This window comes from Caloenas nicobarica, chromosome 14, assembly GCF_036013445.1.
Source record: "Caloenas nicobarica isolate bCalNic1 chromosome 14, bCalNic1.hap1, whole genome shotgun sequence".
Lineage (NCBI taxonomy): Eukaryota > Metazoa > Chordata > Aves > Columbiformes > Columbidae > Caloenas > Caloenas nicobarica.
In genome coordinates, this window is record NC_088258.1 from 2,472,955 (window position 1) to 2,489,841 (window position 16,887).

Consider the following 16,887-nt stretch of genomic DNA (forward strand, 5'->3'; position numbering starts at 1 on the left):
CGCATAATTGCATGGCTTTGGCATTCACGGCACCGGTGCTGATGATTCGAGAGGTGTTATTATTGTTGCCATTAGCAGTGTAATTAGTGTTAGAATAACAGTCCCCTTTACCCAACACACCAAGGCTGATCTAACAACCTCCAAAACCAAATATATCCACTGCACCAGCTTGGAGAGAGAGTCTCGACTCTTGAGTGTTCAACAATTCTGCATCTTATGCAGCCTTGTAGTACTAGTGAATTACAATAATTGTAATTAGTACTACTGTTATTAGGGCTAATATAATTGAATTTCATTATTTTAGCAGTGATTTTATTTCGTTATATATAATCAGAACGGCTACACTTTTTTTTTTCTGAATAATTTTGTTCCCATAACAATAGAGACGTACTGCAGATCCAGGGCGTGCTTGGGGGTGAGGCGTATTTCATGCAAAAGGAATGAGAAAAAAGCAATGGCAAGTCGGCTCCTCGTTTTTAGGTCCTGCCTTCCAGATTTTTGTGTTCTTCTCCCAGTATTAGAAATAAATATTACACAAGAGAAACACATTGCAAAGCCAGCACAGTTATTTTCTGTTAATTTTATTCCTTGGTTGTTATATTGGTGGTGGTTTAAGATAATTTCATTTAATTGGGCTTTTTTTGGGTTTCTTTTGGGGTTTTTTTGTTTTGTTTTTGTCAAGAAGGTGAAAGTGTGGAAGCACTGGGCCAAACTCAGTGGCGGTTCCACTGAAATGAAGGAATTCTGCCAGGTGAGAATCCTGTAGCTGTCTGTAAGGTACAAACAGCCCATGTGAGGAGGAACAGGAGTTGCCGAGCTCTCCCGCTGGCTTGTGCTCACATCCAGTCATTCCAGCGTTTCGTTCCCTGCAAGGTCCAAGTGATGCCGTGGAGCCAAAGGGCAGCTCTGCCTTGTGGTTCCTTCCCGACCTCTCTTGTCCTTTCTTGCCGTAGCGAAATAAAGCGCCGTTGTCTCGGGGAGCAAGAGGGATGACGGTGCCTGTAGTTGCTATTTTTATACTTCCGAGTTGGAATGTCTGTCGTGCGCACATGCAAAAGCTAAAATGGGGCAGTGAGGTCCCAGGAGCAGCTCATTCCCTTGTCTCCAGCAGAAATGGTGACGGTGTGTTGCTCACCACTGTCCACCTGCTCTGATACAAACCCCTGTTGAAGACCCAGCTGAAAAATCAGGACCTAAAAGCCTTCGTTGCCGGTCATAATAGCACATACTGCAGGCTGCTGGCATATACGGACTCTGGGTTTGTATCTTCTTGTCTTTGCCTTTCCTTTTTGATCATTGTGGATGGTTTTAATTGCCACTTTAGTCTGATGCTCACGGCTCAGAAGGATGTATCAATAATTCACTTGCAAGAACAGCGTGGCAGCTCTGAAGTTCCCATCTGCCTGCTTGGGCTGCAGGGTAGAGCACCCTGGGCTCTTCGCTGCATTGTGTTCTCAGGGACAAAAATAAGCTTGTAACAATTGCTTGGGTTGCTTCAGGTTTGCTAGAGGCGAGGAAAGGTGGATTTTCTCTGAATTTGTTCTCTTGGCTCCTAGCCCACCTTTGATGTGGAGCAGAGAGGAGTTGCTGCCTCTATTACAGATGTGGATTTGCAGATAATCGTCTCCATGCTGATGAAGCTTTTAAGTTCTTCATGACTGTTTCTGGAAGCTGCAGAGAAACCATCTCAAAACAGAGTCTGTACCAAGTGCAGTCCTGTCTTGGAGGAAAAAAGGGCTGGAGGTTCCTCACAGGATGTCCCTGAGGACAGATCTTCATCAGCTTATGAAAAGAAGTTATAAGAAGTAGCTACCCATCCTAGCAGTGGCTTGGATCCTAAGAACCCGAGGGATCTTTCTGGTCCAGTGTCACAAAAATCACAGCAGATAGAGCTCAACTCACCTAATCCATCCTCTTGCTCAAAGGGAGGATCAACTCTTCCTATATGAGGGTCCTAAGTGGTTTCATATCTTTTAAGGCTACCTCAGAGTGAACGTTCTTGGTTAATGAAAGTCTCCACACATCCCAAAGGGAAGCCCATAAACATCCGCCTGTGCCCAAGTGTCTGATACATGTTTAGGACCGCAGGAGAGACGAGGCATTAGTCTAGAAGTTTAGAAAAGAGTTTGGGGGTCCTGACATCTGACGTGTCATTGTGGACACTGAACCTGCCCTTGGTGACCCCAGAATGAAGGCTCAGGCAGGCAACACCCCGCTGTTCTGTAAGACACACCACCAAACCTTCTCCTGATGTCCGCCCAACGTATTTTCTTTCTTCTACCCCAAGGTCCTTGAACCTCAGAAAAGGTCTCCTGATCTTCTTCCATCTTTCCGCCTTCCGCTTAGCACTCAGAGGTCAGTTACAGCAGATTGCTCCAATTTTTCTCAAGAATTATCCTCTCCTTGAACTTATTTCCCCCTCAGGCCACTTCAGCTTCCTGTCCTTGGGCTTAAAAGATGACTAAGTCAAGGTCCTTGTCAGATATAGACTAAACAGATTCCCCATCCCGTTCTTCCCAGCAATCCTCTGTCGTGTTTTCTCGATGCGCCTCATCTCTTAATACCAGTACACAACCCGCAAGTCACGAATGCGCATTTTTCAAAGGGACTCTCCATAAAGGTCTATTAGCAAGGGATGAGTAATGGTTTGACAAAATAGATTTAAGTGGCCCCTTCTGAATCATCTTGGCAGTAATAGGGAGAGTGTGTCCATTTTTTGATTAAATATTTCCAGTGCCATTAGCTTGGGTGAAGTAAACAGCTTCTATTGAGTTTGCCTGCTAATGGCAACCCGAAGGCCTTTGATCTCTGTGTTATCAGAGAGCAAACCTCTCGCTTGGATGTGGATAAAGATCATGTAATCATCGCTAAAGGTGCCTCTCGCAGTATGAACAGAGAGGTTGAAAGCGGATCTTTATTCTCTCGATGGTCACCCTCCTGCCACCTTTAATGGCCGTTGTCGGAGCCGCCGCTGATGGGCATCGCGGAACCTCTGTGCACGGTCAGAAACACGCGCTTGTAGCTTGGCTGCAAGATTTTAGCGAAGAAAATCAACAGTGAACCTCGATTTCTTTTGCAGACTCCTTGAGGCAGGGCCCCTGTGTTCGTTTTTGTCTGAAAGGGCTGCAGCACATTTCCATGTTCTTCGTGTCTATCCTTTTGTAGCATGTCTCACGAGATTGTATGCTTTTTCTTAAATTCGCCAGCTCCTGAAATATTGTGATTCAGTTTACATCTTAAAGGAAAAGGTAGAGCCTTGCTCTTCTTTCTAGTTAATGGTATGGATTACAAGATATTTGCAGCTTAAATATATATATATATAAAAAAAACCAAAACAAAACCAAAACCGAACAAACAAAAATAAGATAGATCCGTATGAATGATGCATTATTTTTTTCTAATGCTTGCTTTGTGATTAGCCAGCAAAGCTGATTTCAGGCATTAGGCTGATGATTTTTGACCATTTGTTACTGATTTCAGCACAGATAGTGGTCAACGAAAAAAAGGGTTTGCAGCGGGCGAGAATCGTGTGAATATAATTCCTTGTGTGAGTGTAAATTTTTTTTTTAAAGCCAGGGATAAGCCAAATATATTGGATGACAGTCAACACAGGCCTTGCTAAGAGATGTCATGCCTCGCAGATCTGCCGGTTCTTTGAAGGACTCCACCAGCATGTGGCTGGGAATGATTCAGTCCGTATAATTTCCTTGGACTTTCGCCAGAGGCTCTTTAAAGATCCGAGCCGGCGTGGGGTGGGATGGCAGAGAGAACCCTGCTCACATTTAGCAGCTGCTTAAGAGAAGAGGGAAGGGGCACAAGTAACGGGTCCATTTCTGAGACACCGGGAAGTTGCCAGATGCGTCTCCAGATGTCCACAGTTCAGGCATATTTCTGTTTTTCTTGTTTTTCAATGAAAGTACGCGTTGTGTTGGCGCTGACAGGGGTGAGCAGTCCCCAGTGTCCCCAGGTGAGCTGCCCGGCGCTCTGGTGTTGCTGGAGGCGTCCGGCCTCGGTTGGTATCTGGGGAGTCGGCTCCTTCCCCCTGTGAATTCATGTTTAATAACTAAACCTGAGCACTTCTGGCCTTGTTGGGGACGGGGTTATTTTATAGGGTTTGATTTTTTTTTTTTTTTTTTTTTTTTTTTTAAGGCTTATTTTTGCAGCCATCTGTCAGACCAAGCGATCCTCCGTCAAGACATAATCCAGCTGATTGGCCTACTTTTCAAGAATAGTAGCTTTAGTTTTGTGTGCTGTGCGCTGATAGCATTTCAGATTGCCCAGGTCCTTTCCTCCGGAGGGTGGAGAAGACGGCAATTGATCTAATCCAGCTTGGTGTTTATGCCACTTGAAATGAAATTGCGTTTTGCTGAATGAAACTGAGGAACGGGAAAGTAATACTGCAAATCTGTTGTGCCATGTGGGACCTTCTGCCTGGGAAGCTTCCTGAGGAAGCTCCAGCAGAGTTGATTATCCCAGAGAACAAACGCTCGGATCTGTAGCTCTTGTTGCAGGAGATGGAGATGTGGCAGCCAAGATTTCTTCTGGAGGAAAAACCCCCAGCCAGGAGTCAACACCAAGTGAACTTGAAGGATTCACGCAAAAATTCCAGAGAGTATATGACTTTGGCATTGCCGGATAATATTAATTCTAATGGCTTTTTTTTTTTTTTTTAATGCTGGAATATACCATGCTTGTATGCAGCTTGCTCCATTCCTCCACTGGTGCCCCATTTGCAGCTCCAGAAAGGAGCAGCGTGTTTTGCATTTCTCTGGCCATACGGAGTTGGATAAGCCATTATTGGCAGTGACTTTCATGCCACAGAGCAGAGAGGTAAAAGCAATTCCATAAGAGCATTAGGAGATCAAGTAGGTCAATTGAAAGGAGGAAAAATTACCATCGGCTATCTTCAATTAAACTGTTTTCGCTCCACATGAAGGATCTCATTTAGAGGAAGGCATAAAACCTGAGAGTAGAGGTGACTGAGAGAATAAGTTCTCCATTTTTAATTCGAAAGCCAGAGAGTGAACATTCATCAGTAGATATGAGGAGGAGATCTCCCTCTCCTGTTTCCAGCCCGCTTTTAAGTAGGGCTCATTTGGAAATCTTGCAGCAATACGTTTTTTTTCATCAGAAAGCACAAACTCATCAAAGTCACAGCTTTTAGTGGAGACACTAATGACGTCTAAACCCTTCCTGAGAAGGGCCTTTGGTTCTGAGAGCTTGTGGTGTCTGGCCGTGAAACGCAGGGCAGAAGGCACCTCGGAATAGCAAATATCTTGGTGTCCAGGGCGGTTTTCTAGGAGCTGGGGCATCCTGGTTCAAGTCCCTGGTCCCTTTCCAAGGCCGGAGAGCATAAATAACTTTCGGCTGTGCTCGTGTGTATGGGAAAGTGCCATCCAAAGCATTTTCTTCTAGTAAGAGAAGTTATCTCGTATGAATGCAAGGCAGTTTCCGTGGCTGGAGCCATAGTCTAGATTGACTAAACTGGCTTGAAGTTGATTTTAGGACAGTAAGAGTCCTATGTTGTAGTAAATAAACTACATCGAAACGTTTACAAAGGAAATGTTTTCAAAATACAGAAATTGAAGGGCACACTTGCATTATTCTTCATATTTTTTAAAAGAGCAGGGAATGCGGAGGAGGAGAGAAGCCAAGTCGTAAATTGCTTGGGGTTCATTTGGTTGGTTGGTTTGGTTGTTTGTTTACTTACATTAGAAATATCAAAATTATTCTCTTGGGTCTTTGACATGCAAAAAAAAAAAGGGAGGGGAGGAAAACAAAGGTCAAAATGTAGCCTTCACATTTGCTTGCAGTCGTCAGAGGTGTCACATTCCCTGATGGGTCTCTGCTTCGGCTGCAAGCTTCTGCCTCTTTCAATTCCCTCCAAGAGGACCTTTTCGCGATGTGCTTCAGAGACATCAGAATGAAATAGGTGTAAAAAAACCAAGCATGCATCCTGCAGATTTCAGGGCAACCTTGTCCCTTCTGCATGTAAATGCCACGGTGTTGAGCCCCTGCTTGCGAGATGTCGCAGCTTCGCTCCTCCACCTGCTTCTGGGCCGGAGGGTGTTCAAGTTTATTATTACAGTTTCACCACGTTATGCACTTACATTTCATTACCGGTGTGTGGAACGTGTTCCACATCCCAGCCCAGCCAGAGCTGGTTTTGACAGAGCCTGCAGATGCTCCCGGAGCACATGGGGCTCTTATTCAGGTGTGAAATTCGCTGTCTGCCTCGAGCTGCTCATTTCTGGGGTTTCGGGCTCATACCAGTATTTTCAGTTACCGGTGTTTTCAGTTGCGCGATCACCAGCGCTCAGCCCCCGCACAGGCTGGGCGAAAGCTTGTGGATGACACGTGGGCCTCTCAAACTGCATCGTTTCTGCATCCCGGTGTAAATCTGTGGTGCTCTTTGGGCTGTTCTTGTCCCGGTGTGCAGCGCCGGGGGTGTTTGGGGGAGGCAGGACAGAATTCCTGTGCCTGGGCGGTAAATCCCCGCTGCGACCGAGGGAAGAGACCAGCCCCCAGTTGCACGTAGAGCATCCGCTCTCCTGCCGAATGGCTGATTACATTGTTCTGGACAGGATAAATAATTAATAGCCACAGGGATGCTCGAGGTGACAGATTCTCCTGTACACTCCATTAAGCATTTAGAAACTTCAGCTTGGGCCGGTCCCGTGCCGTGTCCGGTTGCTTGGCTGACTTCGGAGGGGCCTGAGCTTGTGCCCAGGAGTACGGTCAATGTCTTTGTGTCCAAAATTTGCTCCGTAGCAAAACGCCTGTGATGTGACTGTTAATTATAGCTCCTCATCTATAAGCAGAGTCTACCTGAGAAGGCTAAGGCTCCTCTTCAGTTGAATTTGCCGTAGGAAAAGGATACGGGCAGGAAATTGGAGTTTGATTTAAGTTTCCGGAGGTGTGAGCGTGCAGGAAAAACAGCTGAGGGTTTCAAATACAAAGCTCGAGCTTGTTAAGAGTGCAAGGATTTGGGGATCGCTCTGGATGCGGGTGAGCTGTGGGGAGGGGGAGCCGTGGGTGCTGTGAGGACTGGGATAAACCAGCCACCCCCAAGGAGAGGAAGAGATGGAGACAGGCTGTGGGTCAGAGATCCCCGCGCTTTCTCCGTGGGTTAAACCCAGCCTCCAACAGTCCCATGCAATGTTTTATCCAAACTTTCATCCTATGTTCAGAAGGCACACAGGTCCAGGGTTGCAGACTGATGCTCACCGCCAAGTGCAGTGGGAGTCTGCCTGTAATATCAGTATTATGCAAACATTATATTATAACATTAGTATTATACATGCATTCTGTACGTGTTCTAGCTTTTTAGGAAAAGTTAGAGGAATACTTCGTAATTTTAGGCTCTCTTTAGCAATTTCATTGATTTGCTCCCCTCCTGTGGTGTGAGTGCTTCAAACTCATTTAAGCTATTTTCCGCAATTTTTGAACAATCCTTCTTATTAAAAAAGTCTAATCCCTCCCAAACCATCGCTTTAATCTGTCCCAGAAAACTGACTTTCATCTCACGATTGCTTTCACAGTGGCACATAAACCCTACAAATGTAGTAGGGAGCCCAGTAATCCATCGGTTAAACAGATTAGTTATGTAGACGGCTGTATGGCTCTGAGTAGAGCAAAGCAGGCTTTACTCTCCCTCCATAGAGGAAAAGCTGGCTGGAGCACAGCTCTGTGCTCTGCCATGGGTGTGCGCTGGAGATGCGGAGGGTTTCCCTGCCTTGCGGACCCCGTGGCGGGGATGGGACCCCGAGGGCGGCTGCTTGCGGTGTCTTGGTTCTCCTCTCGGACGAGCAAGCGCAGATGTCAGTCGTGCGATGAAAAGGTGAAGCGTGAGGCTGAGCTGCCAAAGGCACCGTCTCCCCACTCCGCTGGGAGAGGAGGGGAGTTGCGCTGCGGTCGGTATCACTTCACATGGTTTTTTTGAGGCCGTCGCCCTTTTTGCAGCTGGTGACATCGCGACCGAGGCTGCAAGTGTCCTGGTACCCCGTGTGTCTGTGCAGCAGGTAGATGCCGCTTGGAAAAGCAGAAATTCTTGAGTTCTTGACCCTGCTTGTATCTTAAAATCCCCATAATTAGGTCTCCTTTCAATAGGGGGGAGCAGAGTGTTCTCACCCTGTTCAGCCACAGCTGACAGCATTGCCTGGCTCCTGCAAGGCAGGAGCTCGTGTTAGTATTTGGAAGGAGGTGCAGGCTGTGCACAAGGGCCAGAGGGAAGAGAAGTCCTTGGAGTTAGACCTGTTCCTTCCAGGTGTTGTTCCGTGCATCGCTGTTTGTGGATCTTTGCTAGGAAGTATCGGGAGCCTGTCCTGCCTTTAGTCCTTGGGCACAGGTCACAAATGGCTTCGCGACCTATGAGCATACTAAAAAATAAAGTTGCTTAGTGCTGGGTGGGTTATCCAGTATTGCACTAATTGCTGTGGTTTGGGTTTATTAATCGAAAAAGTTGCATGTGTCAGATTTTCCCTCCCTCTTCCACCTCATTGTAATTAGCCTGAACGCCTTCTCCGCGCTCCCTCCCTCTCTCATGCGTTCCCTTTGGTTGTTAATTCTGTGAAATGGGGATGATGCCAGAGGCTGCAGACAGGTGGAATCTGTTGCGATGGGATAGCTAGAAATTGGAAAATGACAGCCCCTCAAAACCGGGCTGAAGAGAGAAAATACAGAGTGTCCGGAAGCAAAGCGCAAACTGACAGTTCGTTATCTCTCCTCTTCCCGGTCAGAGTCTCTGCAGACCCAACTTAAAAATATAAAGCAGAAAAGCCAGTGTAAACAAGTGCTCAAAATCCCATTGACAGCTTTAGGCCCAGGACTAGAGAAAAAAACAACACAAGTGCAAAGGATGTTTATGAGACTAAATGTTCTGGATTTGTTTACCACTCCTCTGCGTCTCTGCCGCCTCAGCTCTCCCTGTTCAGGAGGAGTCGAACGGCTGCTTTGGGCTTGGTGAGGGATTTCTGAAGCAAAGCACATCTTTTATGCTGAAAACTTCCTTCCCTGGTCGTTCAGCAGGAGGGACCAGGTGTCTAGCAGCCCTTTTCTCCAGTCTGATGCAGGCATGATTATGTCTCCTCGATATCAGAACAAAAAGGTGCCCCAGCCAAGGCTGGGTGCTATTCTGCTGGTGATTCAACCCAAGCTATGTAAAATACACGGTTGTGAATGCAGCAATCAAAAGAGACAAGGTAGAAGACAAGTGAGAGGAGAAAGAGAGGCACAAAGAGACAGTGTCTTGCTTGAAGAACTGTGGTAATTCAGTTGCACAAAGAGAATCTGAGGCTGCAAAGTCCCACTCTTGTTCTTCATCCTCTGCTTGTAGGAGCCATCAATAATTTGACCATTATGGGTTTCTCTTTTACTGAATCTCTCCTGATTCCGGGAAGACTGTGGGGTTGTGCTGCATCTTGCTAAAACCAGAACTATCAGATTCTCAGAAAGAGACTACTCTTCCTTGGTTTTCAGACCCAAACTATTTAGAAAAGGATTTTTTGGTCTGTTTATCTGAACTTGGAATGAACTGCTGAAACGTTTGAGGTTTGTCCCTAATGAAAACATGGGTTTGAATCGCTGAAATATTCCACAGCATAAAGACAGCCTTCAACGTGAGTAGAGGTGGTTGTGCTTTCCTGGGACATGTTTTGCCTGGAGTCAAGGCTGTTGCTTTAAACTCATATCCAAGGATGCTGAAATCTTAGAAATGGATCCCACACAGTTTCTGTCCTTCTCTTGAATGGAGGGAAACTTACTCCTGCAGCCCAAAGTATGAAGATTCAGTTGAATCATTTTCACTGGTATAGTTTGGAGCCTTGTGGTGGGGAAGTAGTTTCGTTCTGTCAGAGTTGTTAAGGTTTACGATGTATTTGGCAAAAAGCAAAAAATACCACTTTAGAACTACCCTGTTGGAAGTACAACGTTTTGATGTCAATTTTTGTTTGTTAACCATTCCTTGCTAGAAAGGAAGTTGCATGTTGTGAAGGTCAAAACAAGGCATTGCAGCAATTTTAAAGCTTTGTTGCAACTTCATTTTCCTCCAGCCAGGCAGTTGAACAAAAATAATCCTCGCCGTGAAAAGTTTTGTTTTCAGCAAATCAGCGTTTTGTTTTTCCCAGATAAAAAGGCTCCTGGAAAAATTCCTGCTCTGAGGTTGGCTTAAATTTGAACAAAACAACAGTGTCTCCTAGTGGTTGACTCCAGGGGAATGGCCAAATCCATCTCGGCTTTCAAACGCCTCTTCCTTGACCCTCCTCCGAGATCTTTGCTCATCGGGGAGTGAGAGAACTGGGAAATTAATTGTGCTCTAAGCAACAAACCGTTTCATAAGCCATCAAAATATCTATGGCAGGCTGTTTTCTAGGCTCCGGTTGGTGTTGAAAGACGGTGATTACATTGGAAGGCTGTAGCGCTGGATGCTTGCCTCATCTGCTGTTCAGCTTCCACTCTAATCACACAAAAGCTCCCATCGGCAGCTCGGCCAGCATGCAGGGCCATCCGTCCTCGTCTGTGCCCGATGGCTCTTGTCTCCGTGTCACTCGCGCTCCAAACCTCTCACGTCACAGCAGCCCTTGTCATCGAATTAGTTCTGCCCCTCACCAAATATGACCACTGAATGGTAATGAAGATCTGCTGTCCTTCAACCCTGCCCAGGCGTCCCCCCGGCGTCTTGATCTGCTGGGTCAGCTCCTCATCGGAGATATCGGTGATCTCATCTGGGCCACCTCCTTGTCCTCCCCTCCTCCTCATGCCCTCGAGAGGGGGCTGCGTCTTTTCTTCTAAACTCTTATATGAAACGAAAGTTACAGCGCTGGAGAGTGAGCAATAAGGAATTATAAGCAATTATATCGGCAGATTAACTGGTTGCACTGTCATGACTTCAACAGGCCACAGAAAAATCTTGAGGTTGGCTTAGAAAACATGGTATTTTAGAGAATAACAACTTACAAATTCCTTCTGCTTGCCTGAGGGTGTTTTTAAGTTTGTTCAGCTAAGGCTTTTCAGGCTGGACGCTGGCTTTTTTGGTCATGACTCCTGAGATTGTCTTGTCATACTGACATAACTCCAGGATTAGGGATTTTGAAATGATCACCAGCTATCCCAATTTTCACGGTAAAATTGTGACTCTTGGCAGCACATCTGGCAGCAACAAGGCTAATTTGGAGAACTCTGAATTAAGTTGGACTTCAGCAGATGAGTCTGCTGCTGGTACTGCAGGTCACACTGGCCAGGTTCTCTCTGTTTCCCTGCAGAAAGTGCTACAGAACAACCCTGTCCTTTCAAATCTGCCCAAGCTAAAGCTTCCCTGCTGATGACTGTGTCATTAATTTCCCAGCATCAACACGCTAACGAGCCATCCTCAGCCTGCCCCGAGCACCCTGTCCCAAGGAGCCCTCAGTCTGCTGCCTGGAGGGATGCAAGAATCTAGCAAGTTATTTCGCTCCTTGTCAAGAACGCTCTTGTATAACCCCAGCCAAGGGGAGACCAGCACGTCAGCCACATGCTGCTCCTGACAAACAGCTCCAGGACACTGTGAGCATCGTGTCCTGTCACCGCTGTGGCTTCCAGTGGGACTATTTCAGGCTCAGTCTCTGTGGGGGGCTGGTTAGATGCCATTTAGAGCAGCCCTTTTCTTCAGCTGGGTTTTTCATTGCAAAAGGAAGGCCCAGGTTGGCTTGGCGTTGGAAGGGAATAGCATGGCGAGCGGTGATCGAGGTTAGGGAGGGAATTGCCATCCCTGCGGCAGGGACGGTGTGAGGAGGACAACCCGGTGACCGGGCTGTTCAATGCACCGCGCAGCCATCTGGGCCACCCCTTGCTAGAGACTAAAGAACCGAAAATTGCACAGTCCTTCCCCTGGTGTCCCTGAGTAATGAGCGTATATGGATTATAATCATGAGGACTGAGGCTCTTAGTGCTCTTTCTCCTGCTTGAGCCAAAGCCAGTCTATGGCATAAAGTAATTTAGCTTATGAGTGATGGTTCATTAGCAGCCCACAGACTGTCACTGCCTGTCGTAGGGGATGTGTGGGCCCTTCATGCATTCAGGTTAACTCTTTCACCTTCAATTGCCAAGGATTCGGTTTGCAGAGTGTGGAGTTCAATGTGGCTGTGCCACAGCATTACAATGATCTTCTCCCTTCGGATCCTCAAATAATGCAACAACATCCCCAAGAAACTGCCAACTTTTAACATGGTGTCCAATGACGGATGGGGAATAAAGGAAGCTATTATCAGTCAGGAGATGAGTCAGATATGAAAATAACACCTTTTTCTAGACAATATTGTTACAGTGAGGAAATGAAAAAGACTCATTTTCTTTTGCAAAGGAGCAGGCATTGAGCATTAGAAATGCACATTGCGGAGCCTGGTGCTGTTTGAAGGAGTAGTAATAAGTGAGCAAACCGCATCGCACCTTTTGCATCTGTCCCTGCTGTGCCACGGTTTGGAGCGTGGGCACCGGGCAGACGTTGCTGCGCTTCCCAGGAAAGGAACATCTGAGGCTCTGTCTGAAAAGCAGGGTTGTAGCCCAGGGTGATTTGGTGCTGGTGATAAAGGAGGGGAATGGAAAAACCGGTTCTTGGATTTAAGCTGCATGAAGTCTTGCACACTCAGAGAAGCCCATGCTGATCCTGGAGGGAATCCTGACACTCAGGGCCATCCTGTCATTTTAACAAAATCTGCTGTATATTATTAACTAGGACTTCAGAAGGAAAAATGATCCTGGGGATTTTTGGGGACAGTTTCCAAATGGAGATCTCAAGGTAAATAAAACTATTGATCCTACTGACATTTATGGGTATTTGTTTTCCTAATTCTCTTAAGAGATGCCTGCAAGAAAAGTGCTTTGTTTATATATGAATAGAGCTGTGCCGTATTGACAGGGATCCTGCTATGGATATAACAGTATCCGTAAAGCTCTGCTGGGGTTGGTGTGATAAAAACAGCCTGACCAATGCCAGTCCAAATAGAAGCCTTACAAACCATAATAGCCACTCACCTGGCCACCAGTGAACAAGCCCTCTCCTTTGCATAGCTTTAGTTTTTTGGGCCCATGTATTCGGCACAGTTGTTCTGCGACCGCTCCAGAAATGGGCTGGGATTCTGTGTTTCCAGTAGGACTCACGGGGAGTGTCCATGAGGCTTGTCTGCTGTTCCCCTCAGACACTTACCTGCCTCCATGGCTCTCCGGAAGGAACACAGGAAGATGTAGCACCTGTGCATCATTAGCACAAATCCCAGAGCGGCAGGAACGTATCTGCATTTTAGCCATTCCCTCTGTTTGACCATGTTGCTTTTTTGCCCCGTAGCCGGACGAGCTGACCAACGCCTTGGAGATCAGTAACATCGTCTTCACAAGCATGTTTGCCCTGGAGATGCTCCTGAAACTCCTTGCCTTTGGCCTCTTTGGCTACATCAAGAACCCGTACAACATCTTTGATGGGATCATAGTTGTCATCAGGTCACTGCCAGTTCTTTCTCTACTGTGGCTTTTCTGCCGAGGGCTCAGACCAGCTGGGGAGCGGGATGGGGTATAGGAATGACGTGTTAATCCAGGGATCTCTGGCTATGATGTGCTATAATTATGCTGGCCTTTTAGATTCCTGTCGTTAGAAGGGCTGTCCAAAGCAAATGGACCTGGCAGATGGAGAACAAAGTCTATTTACGCCACACAGCTGGCACTGCAGCCAGTTTTCCACTGAAGCGCGGAGTGGCTGGTCCTGGGAAAGGAGTGCTGGGGGTGTCCGTGTCCCAGCAGCGTGTCCTCCCTCTCCCAAATTAACACGTAACTCAGGCCAGGGTAGGGCAAGCAGAAGAGGGCACAGTTCTGCTGTCCTCTCCCAGGGGATCACTGTCCCAGCCTAAACTGGGGATGTCACGGCCTGTGGATGAGAAGCTCGTGCAGCACGCCCCTGTGCTGGGATTCTTTCCAGCAGTGCTGGTCACCCCTCGATCAGTAGTTTGGGGCAGAGAAGTTCAGGGAGGCACAGAAGGTGTAAACCAGGAGAGTGCTCTTGACTTCAGTTGGCCCATCACTTTGATTCAGAGAAGTGAGGAGCAACAGAGACCCAGAACAAAGGCCAGTCTGTGGCCTGATCACACCGGCCTACCCTAACAAATGTAAATCCCACTGGATATTAGCAAAATTACGATCCACATTTTGTGGCAAGCCTTGTGGCCGATCGTAGTGATGCAGACTAGCAGGAGACAGGCTGTGGTGTGAAGAGCCACAGAAAGCGAGGGAATTAAAGAATCAAGAAACCAGCTATGAAGGATATAGGTTGTGCACGAGCATGTGCGTCTGCACAACTGGGAAGCGAAGGTGTTTTTCAGAAGCAAGGAGGTAGCAACGAATAAACGACCCCTTTAGGGCTTCAATGGTGTGATATCCTGTAAGAAACCGGCCTGCTCAGGGCTGTTGTTTGTAGCCGTTCTGCTGTTCCCGCAGTGTCTGGGAGATCATCGGCCAGTCGGACGGAGGCCTCTCTGTCCTACGAACTTTTCGGCTGCTCCGGGTGCTGAAACTGGTGCGTTTCATGCCGGCCCTCCGTCGCCAGCTGGTGGTCCTGATGAAGACAATGGACAACGTAGCCACCTTCTGCATGTTGCTCATGCTCTTCATCTTTATCTTCAGGTACCAGAGGCTGCAGCTCTTCTTTGATTAATTGTCCAGCTTGCTTAAGTAATATGTAGATTAGAATAACGATACGCTGCATTTGCTAGGCTACCTACATGATAGAAGTGCTCACAATAGACTGGCAAGCAGACACTCAACAGGCTATTTACCTCTTTTTGATCTCTATTTTTCATGAACTACTGTAATTCCGTAGATTAATGAAGTACACAAACAGGCAACGATTGCTCTGGAGTTCCTGGGAGGCTCGTTTAGCCGTGTCTCAGGAACCTGTCAGTAACTGACTCTACCAGGGTTATGTTTGAGGTGGAGGTTGTAGAGACTCTAAGACTTCTGCCTGTTTTGGCAGCACGGTTTGTCATTTTCTAGACAGAGGAGGTCCCTGATTTGACGTAGTGTAGACAACTGTAATGAAATGTGACACAGGAGAACCAAATGGCAGTTTGCTCAGTGATCATGTCAGTGGTGGAGCAGAGCCCCTCTTCCTGGGACACACCACTGGCACACCAAACACTGGAAGGGGGGAAGCGTCCCAAAAATCACTGCGGTCCTCCCTGCAACCATATTTCACACAATAATGTATTTCTTCCAACTCCCTTTTTCCCACTCCAGCATTCTCGGCATGCATCTTTTTGGATGCAAGTTCAGCCTGAAAACTGATACGGGAGACACAGTTCCAGACCGAAAGAATTTTGATTCTTTACTTTGGGCCATTGTGACCGTATTTCAGGTAAGCTTTGGATCCTCTGAGAGCTTTTAATGTAGACCACCTAGACAAGTTATTTCAGCTAAAAAAAACCACCAACAACAACAACAACAAAAAACGAAACAAAAAACCCCACCCTTCTTTCAGTAAGTGTCAAATTTGGACTGAAATGGCACTGTAGAGTTATTAGGGCAAAATGATCATGTTCCTGAGTTAGCTGGTCTCTATAAGCCCTAACAGAGAAGCAATCCACTAAAAACCATCTCTGTGTGAGTGGTGTGACTCAGTGCAGCTGACTGCATTCCTATCCCCAAAGCTACCTTTTTTTTTAGGAGGGTTAGAGGCCATTTTCATTTTAAGTGTGAACTAATGTGGAGCACGAATCTGTCATCCATTTCTCTTAGGCCCCAGGCTTTTTGAACTCCAGGAAACCCAGAAGAGTGGGAATCCCTGAGGAAGGATCCTTGCAGGAAAACTTTGCAAAGATGCATTTTTTTTAGCCCAGCTTGTCAGTGCTTTTACCTAACGGAAACCACTTTGCTTCCCTGAGTTTCCTGAGCCACCCAATGTCATTTATGTCATCAAATATCACGTCCCCTACCCTTTCCTTCAGCTCCAGATGCATTATAAAGAGCAGCCCGAAAGGAGAGAACAGCTCTGGCCTCAGGTCTGTTATCTTCTGATGGTTATCAAAGGAGGCAATTCCGCCACCAAATAACGGGACTCGTATCAGTGCATCTTTCGTGTTACCATATCTAGGATCTGAACTGGTCATCTCTGTGGGCACCGTTGTGCCAGATCTGCCTTGAGAGCGGGAGGTTTGGCCAGGAGAGAGCTCTCGCATGCAGACATCTAAATAAAGGAATGTTTTGTGGTCTCTTCTCATGAGACCTGCTAATGACTGTGCTCAGAAAAGGTCAAAAAGAGAGGAAGAAATGGATAAGCCCGTATTTGCGGCTACTGTGCGTGAGAGGAGTGGAATAATTAGAGAGTTTTCCCTTTCACGTCTCTGCAGATCCTCACTCAAGAGGACTGGAACGTGGTCCTGTACAACGGGATGGCATCTACGTCCTCATGGGCAGCACTCTACTTTGTGGCCCTGATGACCTTCGGCAATTACGTGCTCTTCAATCTTCTTGTTGCCATTCTGGTCGAAGGCTTCCAGGCAGAGGTAAGAGAGCTGAGCAGAGGGAGGGCTGAGAAGCACGTGCAGGGTTGAATCCGTGTCAGTGCAAACATCGAGCCATGCGAGCAGCCCTGAATTTAAAGTTCAGGGGTGTAGACGAGCTGGCTTGGGCATGTGAAGCTCTTGAAAATCTACCTTTGCAAATAAGGCCCCCTGGACTTGGCATGGGGCTTGGGAGACCAGCACTTGGATTGATCTTCTGCAGGGTCTGTTGTGTGACCTGGAAGAAATAATTGAGGATTAATTTAACTCACCAAATCTCCCATATGTCCTGCGTTTTGTGTTTCTTTGTGGTGGACCTCAGGTCTTCAACGCATCCAGCCAGTTCTGGTCGCGGGGACCAGGTCAGATGTGA

At 47.0% G+C, this 16,887-nt stretch overlaps 1 protein-coding gene across 1 annotated transcript in view; it reads left to right on the forward strand.

Moving 5' to 3' along the window:
- CACNA1H (calcium voltage-gated channel subunit alpha1 H) overlaps window positions 1-16,887 on the forward strand; it is a 126,599-nt gene that overhangs the window by 62,066 nt on the left and 47,646 nt on the right. The window contains exons 11-14 of the mRNA XM_065645004.1: window positions 13,316-13,467; window positions 14,455-14,640; window positions 15,253-15,370; window positions 16,362-16,517. Coding sequence (XP_065501076.1) covers window positions 13,316-13,467; window positions 14,455-14,640; window positions 15,253-15,370; window positions 16,362-16,517 — 612 coding nt within the window. The remainder of the gene's footprint in view (window positions 1-13,315; window positions 13,468-14,454; window positions 14,641-15,252; window positions 15,371-16,361; window positions 16,518-16,887) is intronic.